A 24,867-nucleotide genomic window follows, 5' to 3' on the forward strand; every position below is an offset into this window, starting at 1 on the left:
CAAATGCTACTTTATCAGACTTACTGATCAGTATCTGCAGGCAAGTCTTCCCCTATTTTTCGTTTGCATTTGATTGGCTACAGTGAAAGTAAAGGGTGGGGACTGAAACAAAGTTCCTCTGCTCCTTTTCCAGCCACTCCAATCGGAGACCAACCGCTCCCGAAACATCAGTGGGCTGTCTAAAGTTAACAAATTGAATATGATTCACTAATAAGCTTATTAAGATTGTGAAGCTAGTTCCAAATGAGAAGAAATACTTATAATAAATGTGTTTTTCTTGTGCAGGAAATAAGAAAATATTTGTTTCGAATGACATTGTGGCATGATCCCCTAGGACTTTGCTGCTTCAGCATGTCACACATGCAGTCATATAAGCAATGTTATTTTTAAGACACTGCAAAATTCGTTTTTTTCTGGGGTTGAGTGAGCTTGGGAAAACAGTCAAAACAGAGTCAACATTTTTTAAGCACTTAAAATAAAAGTCAAAATTAAAAAGAAATAAACACTGAAAATTAGAAACGGTACATTCCAGTCATACCTGGTGCATTTGCAGTCATCCTTTTTTGAGGGCCATACTGATGTCTCACCGACACTAGCTGGTGACTGTAAGGGTTTTCTTGATACTAGTCAGTGCCTCAAATTCATTTTTTGTAAATGTGGAATCTGTTGGAACAATCTATTAATCAGAAAGTCTGCTATCAGTCTTTATGTAATCCCTGAGCTCTCGGTTGCCTGGCCAGAGGGAGTAAGATGTCAGTGTCTCAGGTGCACTTATTGGCTTTGTTGGTGAAAGACTGATCTCTGAGATCTTAAGATATTTGGCTGTGGCAATGACTGAGCCTGATTTATGAGCTTCTCTGGATCCCTGATTTGGTAGAGTGGTGGTGAGTAATCTGCATGTATGATCAAAACCTGAATTTTAGGAGAGCTTGCGGGGAAAGAGCAGCCTTTATGAGCTATCCATGTGGTCTGGTTGGCTGGGACGGAGTTTGAGATTGTACTATGAGAGTTTTCATTGAATGTGGTTTGGGCTGCATAAACATCATGGTGCTGATTGACTTTGGTATTTTGGATGTTCTTCTGTGCAGTGGACTCCTTCTCAGACTGTGTCCTTCTGATTTATAGGTTTCTTTCTGCTGTCTCTTCAGAGCTCCTGCAGCTCCCCCTCCATCCTGGGAAGCGCCGGACACAGTCCTTGAGTGCTTTACCAAAGGATCGAGATTCCTCCTCTGAGAAAGACGGTCGCAGCCCCAGCAAGGTAAGTGTGGGTTCAGTGTTGAGTAGCGGAAGAGGAAGTGAGGTTGTGAAGTTGGTGACAGAAGATTCTTTAGAAGGTGAGATGACTAGGAGCACCTTTGCCATGATGTGGGGAGAGGAGACTACTTGGGAAGCGGCTAGCTAACCTGCTCTATATTTTCAGAGAGAAAAGGACCACATCCGGCGACCAATGAATGCTTTCATGATCTTCAGCAAGAGGCACCGTGCTTTGGTTCACCAGCGACATCCAAACCAAGACAACCGTACTGTCAGCAAAATCCTGGGCGAGTGGTGGTACGCTCTGGGCCCCAAGGAGAAGCAGAAATACCATGACCTTGCCTTTCAGGTACCAACGTGGTAAATGGGGTGACACACAGTGGCCATTCAGGTCTAGGGAGGGAGGAATACATAGGTGAAAGCAAGAATGGGGTCCTCTGTGCAGTAAAGCAGAACCAAAAGTAAATGGCTGGAAGGTTTTGAATAAATCATAACCAGAGGCACCGCTCTGGGCAACCCTCCAGCCCATCGTTTTACAGCCTGCCAAGCATTGCAGAAGGGGAAAGCTGCAGATTGGGCTTGGTTCCACCCCAAAAGGGCAATGCCAGGAAACTCTACTATACCCAGAGCAAAGAGATGCTTTCAACTTGGGGGCCTTGTTGAGCACTGCCCTTAGGATAAAGAGTGGATTTTCCATCCATGCTGTATTGCCAGGGCCAGCAAGGATGTTTGATTGAGAGTGGAATTAGGTCATTGTGCAGGTCATTTACATTGTCTAGGGCACAGCTATGGTATATTGTGGTGATTAAGTTTATGGTGAAGCAGGACAGAATAGAGTGTCACAATCCTGTTCTAGTTCAAGGTTGTAGTTCAGAACAGTGAAGGTGGTGTGGCTTGGGGCAAGGCCACTAAAGGAAAGGGTGTGCCAAATAGGATAGTGTACTTGGGAAGCGCCTTCAGTGAAGGACATGGGAAAGTGCAAACTCACAGCTGGTATGGATGCTGTATTCTGATGTTCGGCCAGATTATTCTGGGGGGAGGTGGTTTGTGTTTGCACTGTGGCATGGGTAGGGATGTGTGCGTTTACAACATGGGTCCATCATAGAGTTGCATGGTTTGTATAATCCTATCTTCTAGTAATTCGTCTGGAATATTGATGTTTCCTTTTTCTTTAAATGAACAAACTTGTGAACCTCTGCTGTAGGTGGTTTTTGTAATGCTGTTTGCAAACCAATGATGGCTTTGTGCTTGCTCAGAAACATCTGCAAGACTGATTTCCAAAAAACGAAAAGAAATGCTGCTTTTTGTTACCAGTAATAGACTTTTTGCTGTGAGTTTTGGTCACCACTAATCGGGACAACTAAGCCTGAATGGCCAAAGTTAAGAGTCAGGATCAGAGAAGTGTTTACCATAAATAGAATTGCATTTGTCATTTCCAAATGTGGGGACCCACAAAACCACCCTTTCTGAAACTGCTCCTAACTGTTTACCCTTCAAGGAGCTCATATCCCCCAGGGAGGTGACTTTGATTCAGAATTGTAACAAGAACACTTATAGTGCACTATTGCTCTTGAAAGATTGCACTGCTATTTCTGCCCCATCAGTGCCCATCTGATTAACCCTTAACTGTAAACTTTGAGATGGGCATCAAGAGCATCAAAGGTGTGTTACAGAGGTTAGATATATAACATTTGATGGCGAAATGTGATTGACCACCAAAGCCACGTTTTAAATCAAAACTACCTTTAACATAACATGATTCACCACTGCCTTCATTTTTCTCAAGTCTGCTTCTGAAGTTACAAGACCATTGGTGCCTGACCCACAAGCAGTCATGGAGCTGAGGAGGCACTGGTGCAATGTTCGGCTTAGATGTCTGGTTTTAGTTTTTGGCGCTGTACCAGGACCTGTTGCAAGGTTTGTAAGCAGACCCTCTATGACCGCCCCCTTCCAGTCAACCCAGAAAGAGCTTGATACGACTGGAGAGGCAGCTGCAAGGACAATAGTGATCCTTTAAAGCAGGTCATCAGATGCTCCAGTGAAAATAAAATGGCTTCATGACAGAAGGAGGGATGATCCCATGAGGTGAAGCAGCTGTAGAGATCAAGCCAGGATGATCAATAAAGGCTGGTTTTGAGCAGGAGTAGGACCCCACCCTTATTCAAACCCGTCAGCAAGGTCTTACACTTCATGTCCAGGGAGTACCACTGGTCCTTGGTATTTTCAATGGAGCACCAGTAGACTGCAGCTATAGCAATTCCCATTTGATGACAGATGAGGGAGGACCCAGAAGCAGGTTGTCGGTGCTCTACAGGGAGTAAGAGGAGCCAACCGCACTGACAGACATGAGGATTTTCAGGGGTGTCTCATCTCTCCTGCAACTTGGTACAAATAGCCACATTGGCCCTAATTATCCACATTTAGAGGGCAGGGATTAGCCCAGCACATCATTTGACAACCTTGCACCTGTTTGGGAAAGATGCAAAAAAAAAAATATATATCTTTCCTTATTGACTTCAATGGGGCCACCAGCATACCAGTAATTTCATTAGGACTCTTCTTGACCTTTGGGTGAGTGAGGCCTTTTTAGCCCCACTCAGATGATAAACACATTTTATTTGGGTCTCCCTGGGGTTCTCCGTTAGGATCCTAGTGCATGAAGTGTGTGTGCCATTTATTTTCCATTTGTTTTGGCACTGTTTATTAGACACTTCATGTGGAGTGCTGCAGGCATACTTTGTCTCCAATTTTCTTTGCTGTAAGTGTCACGCTATTGGCACGTTGCAACCGGCTGGGATGCCCTGGATACTTGTGATTGCCATGGCACCTGACGCTCGCCACGTTTCCCAGCTTTTTCCGCCACATGTTGCGTATGACATCATGACATCAGGCTCAACACAGAAATGTGGTGACATAGGTGTTTGTCTTCCGTTATAAAGGCCAGCAGAAGATGGCTCCCCCTTCCGCAATGTGATTTGTGAGTACGTTTTGTGCTTACTGATACTTTGTTGACCTCAGTCATTATTACTGGATTGCTCTTTCCCCTTTCCCTGCTGTTTAAAAATAAAAAAAATAAATAAATGTGAGTAGGTTTTTATTGGCATTTTCCAAGTAACACAACATTTTCTTCTTACCCCCGTCCCTGCCCTGTACCCTCCCTCCTTTTTCTCTGTCCCATCTGTAACCTATTGCACTCCCACCCTTTTTCCTCGCCACGCCTCTCTCCACTTTAATTCCCTAAGAACCTCTTCGACCCCTTCCTTCTGCCCTGCCTTTTTGTCTTTCTTGCAGCTCTCAATTGTGGCCCTTGTTTCAACAATGTCCCCAGTCCTTGGCCTCGGCTGCCCTGACCCCTTCCAGTTCTTCACAAGTTCTATGATCGGATCACCCTCAAAGGTTTAATCTTTCTCAGGCACCATGCTCCTTTCGGGTTTTGCTGAAGAAACTTTCAAATCAAGTCCCAGTCTGAGAAGAACCAGTGGTGATCTCCCTGGATAGAATAGGTGACCCACGCTAGAACTACGAAGTTCCATCCCTTCCCCACCCATTCATGCTTGTTGGGGGGAGGGGAGGGCGGTGAGGGAGGGAGGGAGGGTGGAAAAGGGGATTCCTTCTTTTTCCCATCTTTGGGCCAGCACCAATGCTCCCGTCATCTTCATCTTCGGGATGACATGCGCCTTTCTTCGTGATTTTGTTGGCAGTTCTTCAAGGATTCCGCCCAAACCCAGGATGGCTTCCCCCTGAGAGCCCCTCCGTTGTACCTCAAAGAGGTCTTCAATTGCTAGTTGGATCATCGCCCAGTAGGGTTGAACGGATGGGCACTCCCACAAATATGATCCCATGTCCCCACACCACTGCATTCCTTCCAACATCTATCCGGGAACACCTGGCAACGTCTATGGAGCCTCTCCGGGGTGAGGTGCCATTGAAGCATTAACTTTGTCCATATTTTTTGTATTTGGACTGCCCTTGCTAGCTTGAGGCTCTGCAACCATAGAACCGACCATTGCTCCTCCTCCATAGTATGTCCCACTACCTTTTCCCATTTCTCCATGTACACCCTTTTCCAGGTTTCCTCCCGCTCTTTAATAATCCCATAAATTGCCCCCAAAATGTGTTTATCCCCCGAGTCTGTCGTGACATATGTTTCGAAGGGGGTAAGTTCCCTCGTTGCAGCTAGCTTAATCCTGGGATGCTGTAGCCAGTTTTGTAGTTAAAAGTAGCAGTATCGCTCTCCCTCTCCTAGCTTGAAGTCCTGCTTGCATTGGTTATAAGACTTACGCTCTTGCCCATTAAACATTCCTCTGTTTCCTGCAGCCTCCCTCTTGCCACCAGTCAAATTATTTGCCCCCATGCCTGGTGTGAATTGTGGGCTTCTAAACAAAGGCGTCGGAGGGGAAGGTGGTCAGCCATGCCCGTCGCACCGACTCATCCCACGCCTCTCCCACCAACGCCTCTATTTGAATACAGTACATGTTTGTTGGTCTGTCCTCCCTTTGTCATCATAGGACCTCCTCTAGTGTGGCCCCCACGACTGCCATGTCCATAGGTCAACATACCTTTCTCTGATCGTCCCTGAACCAGTCCCTAATAGCCTTAATCTGTGACGCAAGGTAGTAAACTATGAAATCTGGTTCTCCCATCCCTCCTTTACTTTTCAATGTTCCCATGAGTTTTCTCAACACCCTGTTTTTTTTTTGTGGTTCCATATGAATGTACGTGTATGTTTTTGCAGGGCCGAGAAGTAAGTATTCAATACCCGTATTGGCAGTGCCATAAAGTGATAGAGCAGTTTTGGCAGGAGTACCATTTTTAGCACATAGGTCCTCCCCAACCTTGATATTGATAGAGGTCCCCAGTTGACCAGCATCTTTCCAATTTTTTCTAACGGGATGAGTGATCACTATCCGTAGATATTTTATACTGGTTTCCGCCCACCTGGCTTCCTGCATTTCTTGGGCCTTGTGTATCGGGACTGTCCGATTTTAAATCCTTCTGATTTTTGTACGTTGATTTTTAAGCCTGCTTCTTCCCCAAACTGTCGTACTACCCGATTTACTGCTCCTAGAGACTTCTCTGGGTATTTGTTCATGAGCAACAGGTTATCCGTGAATTCTGCTACTTTGTGGTCTTCTCCACCATTTCCTTAGAGGTACAAATGGTGGCCAGAAGGGTCTTCTAATGGATAGCGTAAAGCAGCGGGGAAAGAAGACCCCCTTGTTTCCTACCTCTCGAGACCGGGATACTCTGAGAGCCTTCTATTTCTTGCCAGTCGGAGTCTGTGATTTTGATAATTAGCTTTTATCATTTCTAGGAATTTGACCCCCCAAATCCCATCCTTCTCATGGTGTTAAAGAGCAACTTCCTTTCGACCCTGTAGAATGCTTTCTCCGCTTCTAGGGCCAGGATAAGTGCTGGGATCCCTGACATATTGACCTGTACAATGAGGTGACTGACCTTTGTAGTGTTTTCGCAAGTATGTCTACCTCTTATGAACCCGGATTGGTCTGGATTGATGAGGAGGAGCTGGTCGAGTCAGTTCACCACTATTTACGTGCATTTTTGCATTGATATTAATAAGCGCAAACGGTCTGTAGGATCCGCATTGGGTGTTATCCTTCCCCGGCTTTGTCAATAACACCACCTTTGCTTCTGCCATGGATGGTGTAATTTCCCCTGTTTGACGAAAAGAGTTGAAGAGCGGGACCAGATGCAGGATTAGAGTTTCCCTGTAGGTTTTATAGAAATCTGCTAAGTACCCCTCTGGCCCCGGCAGCCTTACCCCTCGTAGGCTTCTTATGCCGCCCTTAATTCTTCTGGTGTAATGTCGCCCTCCAACTCCTCTTGTTCCAACCTTGTAACCTTTCCTAATGGGTATGCTTCGAGGTATTCTTTTTGGGCCTGTTTTGCCGGGGAGTCTGATCTATAAAGAGAGTATTAATACCCTGTGAACTCCCTCATAATGTCTGGAAGAGCCGAGCTCTCTTTGCCCCCCACTGTTTCAATTTTCAGTATCTTTCTTGACACTTCTTTCTTCCTCAGGGCCCTTGCCAATAGGCGGTCTACGTTATTTGCTTTGATATAGTACCTCTGTTTGAGGTAGATCAGCGATCGTTTGGCCGCTTTTGTTTGTAGGACCTCAAGTTGTCCCCTTACCAACCGGTACTCCCTTCTAATGGCCCGTCCGGCTCCCTCTGCCATAGAGGCCATTATTTGTTTCAATTTGCCCGCTAGCTCTGTTTCCAGTTGTCTCATTTGTCTGTCCCTCCGAGATTTCAAGGCTATAAGCGCCCCCCTCAAGGTAGCTTTAAAGGCGTCCCAAATCATATGTTGGATTGACCTTCCTAAGCTGTTATTGTGAAGATATTCTACTATTTTATCTTTTACTTCCGCCCGTAGTACCTGTAAGGAAGGCATGTTGGCAAATAGGGAAGACCGACAAAAGTGATCACAGTTCAAGGGTGTTTATTGAACTTCAATGGGTTGGTAGAATGCCTATCTAAACCTAAATCGAAAGATGGGAGCAAGCTACGACCATCAAATAATAACCCAGTCCTAGTGGAGACTGTCAAAATAAAAGGGCCTATACAAATAAACCTATTGCCAATCCTTACTTCTAAATACAAAATGGTGTGGGATAACAATGTATGTAAAAGAAAAGTGTTCAAGAAATGATATGTCAGGATAGTTGAGCGGTTGGTTTCCCTTCCCCACGTTTTCAGCACGTGGCAAGGCTTAGTACACCCTCTGGCTTTTTGCCCACGGGAATACAGTTCAACGCATAGGCAGCAGGGCCTTCCGCCAAAGTCCTTCTCGCTATGAGTGTCTCTTATTGCAGAGGACCCGATGTAACAAACAAAACACAAAAGTTCCTTTCCTTTGTCAGGGTTTTCGTTTTCATTTTCATAAGTTAGAGAGGTCTCCCTCCTTCGGGCTTGGACCACGGGTCCCTCTTGGCTGTGCTTAGCTCCCTTTGTTCCACAATGTTCACAGCTTGTTCTCCCTTGTTCGGGCTCGGACCAAGGATCCCCCTTGTCCGGGCTCAGATCCCCTTTGATACCAGACTTTCGAATATGCAGTCGGTTTTGCTTAAACCGTCGTACGACCACTTCGATTCACTACACACAATTTACACTTTACATCAGTCTTCTGCTTTTGTTTTATTTGTCAGGATACCGTACAAAGACCTTAGACTGAGCACATTCACAGTGCCGACCACTCTACGGTATTGTATCTTTCCTTCTAATGTTCAAATATTCACTAGCAATTTAGCTTCACTCAAGTTTTTCATCACACGCGTTTAACAATGTTTGTTCCATGCTCTTTTTACAATGTTGCCGCTTGCAACCTTGACTTCAACACAGACCGGTCTGGTATCGGTCACCCCAACTCACTAGCTGTGTTGTTCTCCGTCGCTTCTTTGTTCTTGGAGCGATACCAAAGTGTCTGCTGCTCCTCCCCGCCTTGGTTAGTTACGCAGGAGGACCCTCAGTATCTCCGATACACAATGCAGGATTCTTCGGCCTGGTTTCCTGGTCTTAAGTTTTCTGCCTTGAAGGTTTCTTTTAAGTAATGGCTTCCTGCCAACAAGGTAAAGGGTGTTGCCCCTCTCACTAACCTCTTGTGCGTGGCAGTCTTTCTCCCCTTGTTCAGCTGCCGACTCGAAACTGTTGTACCTTTGTGTGTTTTGCCTTGCTCAGAGTGTGCTCTCATGCTCCGTCTTTTATCTGTGTGGGGAAGTGTAATGGAAGTCAGGTGTGAGTGATTGTTGATAATTGCCTGACCGCGCCTGACTATAGTATTGGGACATGGCAGGTACACGGCTCGGGAAACAGATTGTTTTCTCCCAGAGCGGGCTGTCAGTGTAAAAGTGTTTGTGCAGGAAAAGCGGTGGGAGGAAACGGCGGTGGTATAGTTTCTAAATATACCATCTGGTAGGATGGGGTAAAGGTGTTACAGGGAAGAGAGGGATAACGTGTCTCACCGGTATCACTACATATTATCCCCACCAAAAATATTGCAGTATATGTGGTCGTCTGGAACGGGGGGGGATCATTTTGGGTTTTTTTAGGAGCAGGGGTTGCAGGGTGTGCCCCGGAGGTTCCATGCCTTAATATCGCCGCAAATATATGGTAATATTTTTGTATGGCGATATTTTTTTGGGGAATATTAACACATGGAACCGTCTCACCATCCGGTCTCCTACTCTCCGCGGACCCCTCCCCCAGGTGATCCTCCCGCACTGGTCCACCCCCAGGAACTGTAACGCTCACCTGATTCCCACGGAGGCGCTGATCCCGGCTGGGCTGCTATCGTTTCTTCAACTGAGAAGCGTAGAGCTCGGACGTCTCTCAGGACTGGGCTTCCTCTTATCGAATGTCTGACTTGCAGGGTAAGTTTTCTGCAGGTGGAAGAAAGAGGGTTAATCACCGTTTGATGGGATTCCTTCTCCCACCAATCGCCAGTTTCTCCCACAGCCTAGCTTTCTACTTGTCTCGGCGAGCTCTCACCTTAGGCGTATAAATGCTGAGCTCTCCATCCTGCGTCTGGTGCAGGGGTGCGTGGATTCCAGTTACGTCACTGGATGAGTTCAGTGTTGAGGCTCAAGTCTTTTGCGGCCTTAGTTGTGGCACTGGTGCTGGGATGCCGAAGAGCGATGCCGCCGTTACTGCACGAACGGATGCCTGTAAGTATACTGTAGTCTTTAGGCTTTAAAAGATGGGCACCTCAATAATGTCCCTTTTCCTTTGTTTCAGGCCTCGGGATGCTGTGGGCGTAGTTTTCCGTTGCCGCTGCATGTGCCGATGCACGTAAGTATAATGTTCGTTGGCCGCTTTTAATGGCACCTCTAATAATGTCCTTTTTCTAGTTTTCAGGTGCCGGGATGCTGCGGGCTTTATATCCGTTGCCACTGCACGTGCCGATGCACGTAAGTATAATGATCGTTGGCCGCTTTTAATGGCACCTCTAATAATGTCCTTTTTCTAGTTTTCAGTTGCCGGGATGCTGCGGTTGATGCGGCCGCTTCTGCGCATGCAAAAACTGGTAAGTTAAGATGAATGTGACTGCCTTCACCCGAACCCCTTTTTAATTATGTCCTTTGCCTTTCAGGTGCAGAATAGCTGCCGAAGAGAAGGCCGCGGTTAGCTCCGTTGCAATCACGGATGGATCAGGTAAGCGGGCGCGGCTGCTAGCGAGTTGCACTTTTCTAACCTTATGTTTATTCTTTGCAGGTTTTGCCGGTGACTGGCTTCCGGGATCTGGTAAGTATTGTTCTGTGTCTTTCTTCATCCACAGGTTGCTGCGCGGAAGCTGAAGATGACTCTGGACCTGGAATGCAGGAGCCGACTCGGTGAGCGTCCTGCTGCTGCTGCAGAATAACGCAAAGCACGTGTTTTCCATCGGGCGTGGTTTAAATAGCAGAGAAGTGCTTCCAGTGTGTGTTCTTCCACCGGTTCCACCCAGGTAAGAAAAGAGTTCCTGAATGGAGGGAATAGTTCCTCCCAGCCCTGATGGCTGGGGACTTCAACCACACTGGATTGTTCTGGGTAAATATGCAGCATGGTCTGCCTCAGGTAAGTCCACCCAAGCATTATTACACTGTTTATCAATATGAGCCCGGCGCCTATGGCGCCGGGACTGAAACCCTTCATGAGCCTGGCGCCAAAGGCACCAGGACACGGTCCAAAGGGCCCCTGTAGGGGTCTGCTGGGTCCGGAGTAGTGGAAGACGGGTCTGCTTCCGAGGGCGCTGGGCCAGTCCTGGCCCCTCGGGAGTAGCGCCCATGACAGGAACTGGATCCAAAAGCGATGGCTGTGTCCTGGCCACCTGAATGACAGACCCGGGGACTAGTGGGCGAGACGTCTTCTGGTTTCTCACAGATTATCTTTAAGAATATGTGACTGGATCCGCAATCTCCACAACCCAGGTGAGCCGTCCCCCATGTTCATAGATATTGTAACGAGGGAATGGTCTGCAAGGGCGATAGCCCCCACCTCTTTTCCTGTTACCTCTCCCAATAAAGCCCTTGTCACCCAGGCATAGTCCATCCTTGGGAAAGTTCTGTGTACGTGAGTAGAAGGTGTACCATTTCACCAACCCCCGCTTTTCCCTCCCTCCCTCCGTTCCTCCCTCCCTGTCTACCAGTGACATAAGTCATTTTATCTATTTGCTCTTTCAAGGATTTGCCACAATTATGGAAGACCCTAGCACTCCTATCTTAGCAAGGATTCCAGCTAATGTCGGAATCCCCCACCAGGATTATATGACATTTTGCGAAGACCTCTAGCTTTCCTAGTTTTGTCTCAGGAACTTAGTACCACAGTGGGTGCATATGTAGTTGCAAGTGTTTAAATCTCCCCCTGCCCCCTTGAAAGGTTACTGCTAAAGACCGACCGGAGTCTTTTTGTTGTGGTGTGAAAGCCCATATTGCCTCGCATAGCTATCAATACCCCACTCGTTAGCGGTTATGCGTTTCCTGGAAGGCTAATATCCCTGGCCCCTCCCGACCTAAAATCTGCTCTAACTTTCTTCTTTTTACCAGGGAATTTATCCCCCTAATGTTCAGGGAAATAATCTTTAGCGTATCTCTTTTAACCATGGTCATGGTATGCCATTCTACGCAATGTAACGTGGTGTGGTCTTTGGTTGCGACCGCCCCATCATCCCTCCTCCCCCTCGTCCACCATCCCTGTCCTTCCTTCCCCAGGCGATTAGTGATCTTGATCCTTTGGGCTTTTATTCATCTGTTAGAGCTGCTCATTGTCTCTGATACAGGGTTCAGTTCCCCCTCAGGCCCTTCCTCGGAATGACCTGATGGGCCATTCGGTGCCCATTTTCCCCTGGGATTCTTTGAAGTATATTTGATCCATTCCCATTGCTTTCTCTTGATCAGTTCCCTCTGTTGCTTTTGGGTTTCACTATGGTTTTCCTCCTCTTCAGTATATAGGATTCTCATTCCTTCTTCGCAAGTAGTGATTCGGCACTGATGCCCCTCCCACTCAAACAAGAGCCAGAAGGAAAAGGTCCATCTGTACCGCTTCTCCCTCTTCCTCTCATATCTGACCACCTGACCTATCATCCGTCTCTTGGCCAATCTGATCTGTGCCAGGTCTTGGTGAAGTTGCAAGTTGGACCCGTTATAAGTATTTGCACTAGTCCTCCTGGCTGCTGCCAGCACCCTCTCCTTTTGTTCATAGCTATGTAGGGCAACCAGCACGTCCCTGGGCCTCGCTCGTGGTTCACTTCACTTTGGGTCGACCCTGCGCACTCAATCTATTTTTATTATATTGCTATCCTCTAGGCCTATTAGGTCCGCAAACATCTGTTTGGCCATCAAGCATAGATCCTTATCTCCCACGTCTTCTGCCATGCCTTTAATCCTTATGTTTGACCTCCTTGATCGGTTTTCAAGATCTTCACTTTGGATCTCTTGATTTTGCGTGACCCTAGACAGGTGTTTACAAGTTCGTAGATTTTCTTTGTGTCACCAGTTATCTCCTGGACTGCGATTTCCATAGCATCGACTCTCCCCTCCAGTTTATTCATGTCCACTTTAACCTCTTGCAGGGCTTTCGAGAAGTCTTCTCTCATTTTATTCATTTGTGTTTGACTGATATTCACTATTTTTGTCCCCAAAATCTTGAAAACATTGGTGGAGGACCTTTTTGAGTGACCACTTGCTTGTCCCCCTTTTCATGATGTCCTTCTTCCGCTTCTCTTGCTCCCTCTCTGGCTTGGTTCCCCCGTCTATGCACCACAGTTTTTGGATGGTACCATCCTGGCTCTTTTTTTTTAGATTTGGGTGGGTTTTGGGCATCTTTTTCTCGCAGTCTTTTTTATTTTTTTACCTTTTTTACCTCATGCCTCACGTTGGCCTCTGAGCTATAAATCTGGGGTTCCAGTGGCCGTAAGCTTGATCCCTTCAGGTCACGGGAGTCCCCTTGTCCTCCTGCTCTCCCCTGAGGATCTTTGGGTGACTGATTTGTGTTGAGGGTCACGTCTTTTCCAGTCTCTCACCCCTCTTTGTCTGATTGTTGGGTTTTCAGTATCCCCAATTTGGGTTTGTGTTATTTCTTGCCTGCTTTGCCACTTTTTTATGGCTCACTGCCCTCATGTTGGCTTGGTGCTAGGTGGGCCTCTGCTTGGTCTCTGACCCCTCTACCCGAGCACTCTTCCAGCTCCTCCTCGCTTCAAATTGGGCACTACTAATGTCTGGGCTGGGTGCAGACTATTCTTCATCTCTGGTTCTGCTGTGCCTTAGGTCTCTGTGTAGTGCTCCGGAGTGGCTGCCTGGGTGGGGGGTGGGGAAGACTTGCTACCTGTGATGAGCGTTGCTCTTCCCCTGCCGTTATTCTTTACTGCTCAGGTGGCTCTGTGTAGGCTCCGGATCAGTGTTGGTAGTATCCCTCTCTCAAAATCTGGGCCTTTCCCGTTATGTGCGCACTGCTCTGGCACACTTTAAAGCCGCAGGCCCGGGGGTGCCACAGTCTTTCCGTCTGTTGGCGTGGGGGAGGAGTCCGGTCTTTCTCCCTCTTTCACCTGGTCCCTCCCTGCGGCTCTGCTTACCGTCTTGTCGGTCACAGCGTCCTTTTCAGCGGCAACTTCATCAGTCTCCCTGCGTTACGTTTCCCTCCAGACATGACGGAGGAAATCTTCTCTCTCTCCTTATGGGGGAGTAAGGGGGATTGCGTTCGCTTTTGCTGGGCTGTGGATGCGCTTTGCCTGGAAGCGTTCAACTCCCCGCAGGCATCCCTCCGTTGCACACATGGTCCTCCTCTGTGGCACCAGCCTCCTGGCCCCTTACTCCGAGGTGGGCGACTTGCCGATTTTTATATCTCGAAATCCAGCTATGGATACCTGCGCTGTAGCTTGTCCTTCGCCTGGTGAAGGATTTTTTAAAGTTTGAATTTGCAGTAGAAGGCCCCTGGGAGGTCAGGGGGTGGCACAGAGCTCTGTTTCATGCAGCTCTCCACGCGTCAGCCATCTTGGAATCCTTTCCCTACTGCTTTAACTGCTATTGGTGCTTTTTGATTCTTGTGTAATTCTTCATCAATCTGATCCAACAATCATGGTCAAAACAATCCAATAAAAAGCACAAAACTTTGGCACATTATACAGTGTGACCTTGCTCAAAAATACTGCAGAAACCAATTCATCTTGCCAGTTTTCCCAAAAGCTGATTTGAACTGTAAAACAGAAGATAAACATACTGACTTGTACCTGTCCTACAGTATGTATTCGCCACCCCTTTAAATTTCTCCCGATCCCACCCTCTATTGTCCAGCTAGTAACTGCACTACAAATGTCCGTAACAGAAAAAAACCCTCTCCCGCAGAGTCAATAATGCAGTGCGTAACCGTAAGCGCCTTCCTAAAGAGGTAAAGAGAAAAAAAGGGGGGAAAACAAAACCGCGTCACCCAAAGCCGATTCGTTGTATGACTACGGTCCGCTAAAAATAATTCTGTAAACTAAACGTGTTTTCCAGCAAGAGTAAATTCGCCTCTATAGCTAACACAGTGGAAAATGGAGTCCCTGGCGAAAGATGTAAAAAGTGCGCCGGGACCTCCAGCCTACTTTAATCCCTTGTCAAGTGCATCGCGTGATCCAGTCATTTGATACTTGCTGTGGAAAGCCCAAGAAGTTCTAAAAGTCATCCGCCACCTTACATGAGTATTGCATGCCGATATATTGTACCTTGAGGACACACGTTTAATTAACATAATTATTTTTAGCTGAATGTAGTCCTACAACAAACTGGATTTTGTCTTTTAGGGACATTCGTGGTGTGGTTGTTAGCAGGACAACAGAGGGTGAGATTAGGCGCAATTTAAAGGGGTGGTGAATATTTCGAATGGATTGTGTCCTCCCACGTATTCCTCATCTTGTGATAATTCGTTATCTCCAGCTTCGCTGCTTCAGAAAAAAAAATTCTCGGCAGAGGGCGCTGTGCTCGAGGTCGTGGCGTTGATTGTCCCTCGACGTACTCCGTACTCTGTCGCTGTCACCGATGGTATAAATAGCTTGAGCCGCGCCCGTTGCTTCAGTTCTGTTTTTCTGATCGCTTCGCTATCGAGAACGGCGCGCTTCTATTTTCTGTGAAGAAAATGTCGTCATCTTCAAAACCTTCAACACCCATGACTGGTCTCAAGAAGTGTGCAGATTGTGGATCTAAGATGTCGATCACTGATCCCCACCGGATTTGTCTCTGGTGTCTCGTTTCCAGTCACCGAACCGACTACTGCGGGTCCTGCCAATCTATGACCGAAAAAGCTCTTCGTGAGAGGAGAGGTAAACTGTCGGTGGAGAGGGAGGCCTCAAAAAAGGTTTTGTCAAAAAAGACACAAGAAAGCGACTGATTCTAAGGAATCGGTTTGCCATAGGCACTCAAAGAGATCTCGATATAGGAGTAGATCGAGACACGCTTCGTCATCATCGAAAAAAATGAAGAGGAGACATAGATCTCCCTCATCATCATCTTCTTCAGAGTCAACCTAAAAAATTCGTTGTCCGACTAAATCGGATTCTCCCAGTAAGTGGGAAGAATTCTGCAAAAAGATGGAGGTTTTCGAGAATGTGGCCCGACCCCCTCGAAAAAGCCATACCCCTAAAGTCGCTCGATTGGATGACAAAGGGAAGTCCAGGGCTACCATGGCAAAGACCGGTAGCGTCGAGGAATCCAAAAAACCTCAAGTCGACGTAAAACCGTCGAAGACTCTTCGAGAATCAAGCACTTCTCCAGTGCCATACAAGAAACACAAGTCGTCGAAGACTTCGACAACTTTGTCGACGCCCCCAACGTCGATAATTTTGACTCCAAAGCCAAAAACATCCTCAACGCCATTATCTAAGTCATCTTCGAAGACCCCTTCGACAACTTCGAAGGATTTGCCAATTCCTTCGAAGCATATGGAAGAGGAAGAAAGGAGATTAACTCCTTTGCCCAGGTCAGACTTTTTCAAATCTATGTCAGCTTCAGAAGAAGACGAGGTTACTCCTTTGGGAGTTACTTATGGTACAAAACAAGTTCCTGAGGAACTTATTGACCAGGAATCTAGAATGAGAGACCTGAGTGATACTCTACATTCTGCCAGTGGAGTTGACACATCCCCAGAATTAGAGTTCGCGAAACCCGATCCTGCAGAGCATGCAGATGCTGGGTACAGGGGTCTTATGACCAGGGTAGTTGAATATATCGGTTGGGGTAATACTTCACCCATTTTTGAACAAGATGACATGACGGATATAATTGTCAAGGGACCTCAGAAAGATCCTGTTCTCCCTTTCCACAGAGCCCTCCAAAGGACTGTGGAGAAAAACTGGGAGAAGCCAGAAACTATTGCTGCTGCAGATCGCACTTTTCCAAGGAAATATAGACCGGCTGGAACGGATCCTGAATATTTGAATAAATATCCGACCCCAGAGAGTTTAGTCATTCAGGCAGCATCTACTTCAAAACAAACTGCTTATCCAACTATCCCTCCAGATAGAGAGGATAAAAAAATGAAATGGATGCCTGGGCACGTAAAGTTTTCATGTCAGGCAGTATGGCACTTAAGTCGGCAAATGTCACCTGTACCCTAGCCAGGTTTACCCATACCCTGTGGTACTGTATTTCGGCGGCGGCTGATCATATTCCGGAAGGCGAGGAAAGGGAAGGCTTCCTGAATATAGTCAAAGACGGGAAGGAGGCAATGGGGGAATGTCTCCAGTCTGGACTGGATACTGCGGATAGTATCTGCAGATCCATGGCTGCAAGCATTGTGCTACGCAGATTTGCGTGGCTGAGGAAGTCGGGGTTTGCACCAGACGTGCAAGCCAGACTTCTCAACATGCCCTTTGATGGCTCGAGGCTCTTTGGCAGAAAGGCTGATGAAAGCCTAAAAAAACTTCAGACCTCGAAAGCGGCAGCTAAATCACTTAGCGCCTCTTTGCGCCAGCCTCTAAAACCCTATTCCGGCTCATCTTCCTGGAGGGGTCGTTCTTTTCAATATTACTCCTCTTTTGGTAGAGGAAGAGGACAGGTTTCTCAAAGGGGCTAAAGAAACTTCCCTCATGGAGCACGAGGAAGAGGTGCAAAATCTGCCTCAGGAGTGGCATCTGTACCCTCAGCCACTCCTGCAGCCGCCTCAAAATCCCTCTGAGACCTTGTTACACAAAACACCAGTAGGAGGCAGGATCTCTCAACATCTGAAGGAATGGCGGGGCATTACCTCAGGTGCTTGGGCACTGGAAACAGTAGCCCAAGGTTACTGTCTCCCCTTTCTAAAAAAGGGCTAAGAATCCTCCACCAGGAGCCAACTCTGCCAAAATTCCGGATCCGCTCCTGTTGCAGGAGATTTTAACCCTGCTAGAGAAAGGTGCCATAGAACTGGAGACTGAGACCCATCTTGGACTTGAGAAACTTGAACAAGTTCCTCAGGAAGGACAAGTTCAAGATGGTGACGCTTTCTCAGATCCTTCAGGCTCTCCAACTCCAAGATTGGTTGGTATCATTGGACCTTCAGGATGCTTACTTTCATGCGCCAATCCATCCAAATCACAGAAAGTACCTGAGGTTCATGATTGGCAATTCTCATTATCAGTTTCGAGTCCTGCCATTCGGATTGACCTCCGCCCCGAGGGTTTTCACCAAACTGTTGGTGGTTGTGGTAGCAAGTCTCAGGCGAGGAGATATTCACATATATCCCTACCTGGACGACTGGTTGATCAAAGCAAGTTTCCCAGAACAAGCTCAGGAACATCTTTCGATCACCTGCCACTTCCTCCACAAATTGGGCTTCTCCCTCAATTTCAAGAAGTCCCACATGATACCATCCCAGAAGCTCCAGTTTATCGGAGCAGTCTTAGACACTTCATTGGGAAAAGCCTGGCCTCCCGAAGTGAGAGCTCTCCACATCCAGCAGATGGTAACGAAGTTTCAGAATGCCCAACGTCTACCGCCTTTGATTTTCTCAGGTTGTTCGGCCTCATGGCATCCTGCATTTTCCTAGTACCTGTCATGATCTCTGCTTCCAAAAGGTCAGGACTTACCCAACTCCCTTGGAAGCAGACCCATAACCCAGGTTCCGAGTACCAATCAGTCCCAATTGGGACCTTTTGGACCCTGTCCTGGCGCCAGTGGCACCAGGCTCATAAATATGCCCAGTCCCAGCGCTGGAAGCGCCGGGCTCATAATGCTTGGGTGGACTTACCTGCAGCAGACCATGCTGCTTACTTACCTGCCAGTTGAGCCTCTGATCCTCTTCTGTTTGGGACTACTTTTCCTGTTGGGTGGGGCAGGAGCCACTCCCTAGGTTCAGAACACTGGAACTCTTCTGGAAAGCAGGAACTCTTTTCTTCTAGGCGAGGCTGTGGAAGGAGACACCTAAGCACTACAGGAGGCTATTTAAACCACACCCGATGGATGAATCTTGCTTTGCGTTATTCTGCATCCTCTGCAGCAGAACGCTCATCGTGTCTTCTGCATCTGATCCTGGGCCTAAGGGAAAAAGGCTTACCATCCTGAATCCAGTCTTCAGCAACACCTATAAAGACAAGAAAGAACAGGTTAGCACTACGGTCTTCAGTGACAGCGCATCTCTTACCTGGTCCATTGGCTGTCACCAACGCCTCGCGCTGCATTCCGGCATCTGAAAGACAAAGGCTTACCTACTCTTCGCGTGCTCCGGAGGTCTTCGCACTGCATTCCGGCATCTGAATGACAAAAGCTTACCAACTCTTCGCACGCTCCGGAGGCCTTCGGCGCTGCATCCCGCATCTGAAAGACAAAAGAAGGTGCGTTTAAAGACATTGGGTAACTTTAATACTCACGTGCCATTACTCCTTCCCACGCCGAACCCAGTGGGTATTCCGGCACCCTTCAGCAGCTCCGAACTTGTACCTGCAAGATAAAAGGACAGTTAGTGCGCATCGTGAAGCAGGCAACAAGCGCTTACTTAAATACTTCCAGGCGCTTCTATTCCTCACACGGGTTCCATCCTCAACTCACTTCGGCCCGTCATCCGCCATCGCCGGAACTCTGCAAAACAAGAGACATCATTACAAAAGACTTTTAAAGACATTTGAAATGCTCGGAACTTACCGTTCGTGCAGTAAACGACGGACAGCAGTCCTCTGAAGTCAAGAGGCCTGCACCCTTATCCAGTGAAGAAACTGGTTACGGCACCCTGCCCCGAGGCAGATGGAGAGCACGGCGTTCACTTACCTAAGACATCTTACTCTTCGAGTCAGACATACAGTGCACAGAGGTCCAGCCCAAAGAGCCAACCGTGTGTTACACATCACCTTTGAAGATACGGTATTCGCCCAGTCAAGACCGGCGCCTCTGCGGGAATCAGGTGAGCGTTACAGAACGCAAAGCCTACCGCAAAACTCCCGCCCAGGCGCTATGGAAACCTCGGATACCGACCAGCTAGCCCAGTTACTTGGGGAACTAAGAGCAGAAGTGCATGCAGCCCGTCAGGAAACGATCGCTCTAAGAAGGGAACTGATTATTTCCAAGGAGCGAACAGACGATCTCGCTAGACAATTGCTACAGTCACAAGCCGGACAGACCCCGTTACCCGCATCAGGGGCAAATCTTCCTTCAACATCCTCTATGAATCCAGTGCAGATCAACTTACCTGGGAATGTACCTCTGGCTCCGCCTGAACGATTTTCTGGTGACCCAAAGAGGTTTGCAGTATTTATTAATCAGTGCCCGTTACATTTCTTATGCCGGCCAGCAGCCTTTCCAACTGATCAAGCTAAAGTAGCTTTCGTGCTTTCGTACCTTAGTGGCAATGCGGCAGACTGGTCGATCCCTCTAGTTAATCAAGATGATCCGGTTCTCCATGATTTTCAAGCTTTTCAGCTCAGTATGGAAAAACTGTTCGCAAGACATTCACAGGGGCAGGCCTTGGACAATGAGCTTCTTTCGTTGCGACAAGGTAATCAAGACCTTTTGGCTTATATTGCGTCTTTCAACAGACTGATAGTGGAAACTCAATGGCCTGAGGACAAAAGGATTACGCTGTTTTATAGAGGTCTACGTGGAGAGCTCAAAGATGTTAGCCCAAGTAGTGAATCCCCCGCAAGACTGTTCGGACTATATAGACTTAGTCGTTCAAATAGATCACAGACTGCAGAACAGGAAGGCCGATCGTTCCAAGTTTGATGCTCGAGTATTTTCCAAACCACCAACTCCTTCCAAAGGAGTAGACTCCGGGGAACCCATGCAAATAGGGGGCCTGAAAGGACCACTAACACAAAAGGAGCGGGAAAGGAGAAAACAATTGCAATTATGCCTCTATTGCGGAAACTCAGGGCACTTTCTTCGAGACTGTCCGGTGAAACCAGCCAAGAAGGCAGTAGGAGCTGCAGTTACCAAGGTCACAAACTCTGAGCAGGGAAACGACCTTGCCCGACAAGAATAGAGGTCCTCTTGCCGAGCGTTAAAACCAGTTCCGTGACCTCGCATTTCGTGATACCTATGGTCCTCATTAGCCCTGATCATCCGGATCGATTACATGCGATTGAAGCTTACGTCGACAGCGGTGCCATCGGCAATTATGTGGATCATGAAATGGTTTTGAGGATGAATCTAACTTTGTGTCCCAAGGCTGTAAAGGACGTCATTACTACGGTGGATGGTACGGAGATAGCCTCCGGACCAGTAACGCATACCACTCAAGAAGTGACGCTAGTAAGTCAAGATGGACACCATGAGAAGATCGTGTTCGATGTGATCAAGGCCCCTCAGTTCCAGATTATTCTAGGAATACCTTGGTTAGAGAAACACAATCCTCAGATCGATTGGCGAGCAAGAACGGTTCAGTTTCCAGAATGTGTCTCTTACTTGTCACCCTCCACCTGGTGTTGCACTGGCAGCAATTTCTTCGGAGACTCCCCAGTTACCTCCCGAATACCTAGAATTCCAAGATGTTTTCCGGAAGGATCAGGCTAACTCTACCTCCTCATAGGTCTTATGACTGCCAGATAGACCTGATACCTGGATCTACTCCTCCTTGTAGTAGAATTTATGCCCTCACCGAGCCTGAGAACCTTCACCTCCGACAATACCTGGATCAATACCTAGCAAATGGGTTTATTCGTCCTTCCAAGTCCCCTGCTTCTTCAGCTTTGTTCTTCGTTCCAAAAAAAGGAGACCTTAGAACTTGTATAGATTATCGCGCCCTGAACCAGATCACCGTTAAGAATAGATATCCGTTACCTTTGATCCCTGAACTCCTGGACCAAGTCAGAAAAGCATGCATATATACAAAGCTGGATCTTAGAGGAGCCTACCACTTGGTACGAGTAAAAGAGGGCGATGAATGGAAGACGGCCTTCCGCACCAAGTATGGGCTATTTGAATATCAGGTCATGCCCTTCGGACTTTGCAATGCCCCGGCCGCCTTTCAATATTTTATGAACGATGTCCTCAGAGAGCTCATAGATGTGTGTGTGTTGTTGTTTACATTGACGACATCCTCGTTTATTCTTCATCGGAATCTGAACATCGGAAACACGTGAAAATGGTCCTCGAGAGATTGCGTCAACACAAACTTTTCGCTAAGTTGGAAAAATGTGTTTTCAACGTAACTGAAGTTGAATTCTTGGGATTCATATTATCACCTAGCGGAGTGCGTATGGATTCAAAGAAGGTCGATGCAATTCTCAAATGGCCATCACCATCCTCCGTGAAAGGTGTTCAAAGCATGTTAGGCTTCGCTAACTTTTACCGCAGGTTTATCCCCGAATAGTCCAGCCCATCACCGCCTTGTTAAAGAAAAACAAACGTTTTGAATGGTCTACCGAGGCGGAACAAGCTTTCCAGAATTTGAAGACTAAATTTATCTCTGCACCAATTTTAAAACACCCTCGCCCCGAACTCCCCTACATCATTGAAACTGATGCTTCGAGCCTTGCCATGGGGGCAGTTCTATCACAAAAGGACCCAGTAACCAATCAGTTGCATCCCGTGGCATTTTGGTCCCGCAAATTATCGCCTCCTGAAATCAATTACACGATTACTGATAAGGAACTTCTGGCTATCAAGTCTGCCTTTAAGGCTTGGCGGCATTATCTGCTGGGGGCCCGACACACCGTTACTGTGATTACGGATCACCGAAACCTGCAATATTTGAAAACCGCAAAAGCCCAATCCTCTAGACAACTCCGTTGGGCACTATTCTTTGCCGAGTTTGACTTCATAATTACCTATCGACCTGGTACAAAAAACGGTAAAGCTGATGCCCTTTCTCGGATGGGAGTGGAAGAACAGTTGATCAACCCTAAACCTGTACCTATCATTCCCGAACAAAGAATTCTTGGTGTAATCGCCACACAATCCATAGAGGAAGTTAAGGATAAAGCCAGGCAACTTGTAACTCCAGCAGACATACAGAATTGGCATCTGCAGGGAAAGGACTTTGCAGTGAAGGACAACTTATTGTATTTCTAAGAACGATTATACCTGCCCAGCACAGATTTACAGAAAAAGGTAATCTCTTGTTATCACGATTCTTTAATGGAAGGACATCCCGGTATGGCCAAAACCTCAGAAAAGATCAAGCGCTACTTCTGGTGGCCGTCTTGGAAAAAAGATATCAGAGACTTTATAATGTCCTGTGGAGTATGCGCCCAAAACAAGAGTCAAAAGGAAAAACCGGCCGGCCTCTTACGCCCTATTGACATCTCACCTCGCCCTTGGCATACGCTTTCTATGGACTTCATCACCGATCTACCTCCATGCTCTGGATACAATACGATCCTAGTAATCGTGGACTTATTCTCCAAGATGGCGCATTTCATTCCACTCAAAGGCTTGCCAACAGCAGCAACTCTGGCCCGAGAATTTCTCGAAAACATGGTCCGACTGCACGGTTTTCCTTCAGTTCTAATTTCGGATCGAGGTAGTCAATTTATTTCTCATTTTTGGCGAAGTTGCTGTCGGTCGGCTCAAATTGATGTGAGACTATCGACCAGTCACCACCCTCAAACCGACGGACAAACCGAGAGGACCAATCAAACTCTGGAACAGTATTTACGCTGCATGCTGCAACAAACTGAAAAAACTTGGAAAGATATCCTTTGGATAGCCGAATATGCCTACAATAACTCTGTCCACTCGGGAACTGGGAAAACCCCGTTTTTTCTTTTATACGGCAGTCACCCTCGAACCTCGGAGTTGGATCCACTCCAAAATCTTGGAACCCCAGCAGTAGACGACCTGCATTCTACAATCACCCAAGCCTTTAAGGAAGCCGTTTCTCACCTTCAAAGGGCTAAGGAACAATACAAGAAAGGAGCAGATCAACATCGGAAGGAAGCCCCTCAATATCAAGTAGGAGATCAAGTCTGGTTATCCACCAAATATCTACCTCTAAAAGGACCACGCACATTCAACCCAAGGTACCTTGGTCCCTATTCCATCACTACCATAGTAAACCCAGTAGCGGTCAAGTTGGACTTGCCCCCTCACATGAAGATACATCCGGTCTTCCACGTCTCTCTATTAAAACCCGTGCAACCTCAAACCCGACTAACTAAATCTCCAAAACCTATCCTAGTCGATGGAGAACTCGAGTTTGAAGTCAAAAGCATTCTGGACTCCAAGATCTCCAAATCTAAACTATTTTACCTAATTGACTGGAAAGGCTACGGCCCCCAAGAAAGATCCTGGGAACCTGCAGAATATGTCCACGCTCCTCGTCTAATCAAAAGATTTCACCAAACATTTCCTGACAAGCCCAAACCCCCGGAGAAGCCCGGTTTGGGAGGGGCCTTGAGGGGGGGTGCTGTCATGATCTCTGCTTCCAAAAGGTCAGGACTTACCCAACTCCCTTGGAAGCAGACCCATAACCCAGGTTCCGAGTGCCAATCAGTCCCAATTGGGACCTTTTGGACCCTGTCCTGGCGCCTGTGGCACCAGGCTCATAAATATGCCCAGTCCCAGCGCTGGAAGCGCCGGGCTCATAATGCTTGGGTGGACTTACCTGCAGCAGACCATGCTGCTTACTTACCTGCCAGTTGAGCCTCTGATCCTCTTCTGTTTGGGACTACTTTTCCTGTTGGGTGGGGCAGGAGCCACTCCCTAGGTTCAGAACACTGGAACTCTTCTGGAAAGCAGGAACTCTTTTTCTTCTAGGCGAGGCTGTGGAAGGAGACACCTAAGCACTACAGGAGGCTATTTAAACCACACCCGATGGATGAATCTTGCTTTGCGTTATTCTGCATCCTCTGCAGCAGAACGCTCATCGTGTCTTCTGCATCTGATCCTGGGCCTAAGGGAAAAAGGCTTACCATCCTGAATCCAGTCTTCAGCAACACCTATAAAGACAAGAAAGAACAGGTTAGCACTACGGTCTTCAGTGACAGCGCATCTCTTACCTGGTCCATTGGCTGTCACCAACGCCTCGCGCTGCATTCCGGCATCTGAAAGACAAAGGCTTACCTACTCTTCGCGTGCTCCGGAGGTCTTCGCACTGCATTCCGGCATCTGAAAGACAAAAGCTTACCAACTCTTCGCACGCTCCGGAGGCCTTCGGCGCTGCATCCCGCATCTGAAAGACAAAAGAAGGTGCGTTTAAAGACATTGGGTAACTTTAATACTCACGTGCCATTACTCCT

At 47.5% G+C, this 24,867-nt stretch overlaps 1 protein-coding gene across 5 annotated transcripts in view; it reads left to right on the forward strand.

The window, feature by feature from the left end:
* CIC (capicua transcriptional repressor) overlaps positions 1–24,867 on the forward strand; it is a 2,254,744-nt gene that overhangs the window by 547,211 nt on the left and 1,682,666 nt on the right. For all 5 annotated transcript variants that reach the window (XM_069640957.1, XM_069640955.1, XM_069640959.1 and 2 more), the window contains exons 5-6: positions 1,126–1,258; positions 1,421–1,603. In XM_069640957.1, coding sequence (XP_069497058.1) covers positions 1,126–1,258; positions 1,421–1,603 — 316 coding nt within the window. The remainder of the gene's footprint in view (positions 1–1,125; positions 1,259–1,420; positions 1,604–24,867) is intronic.

Source organism: Ambystoma mexicanum, chromosome 1q, assembly GCF_040938575.1.
Source record: "Ambystoma mexicanum isolate Mex_15411 chromosome 1q, UKY_AmexF1_1, whole genome shotgun sequence".
NCBI lineage: Eukaryota > Metazoa > Chordata > Amphibia > Caudata > Ambystomatidae > Ambystoma > Ambystoma mexicanum.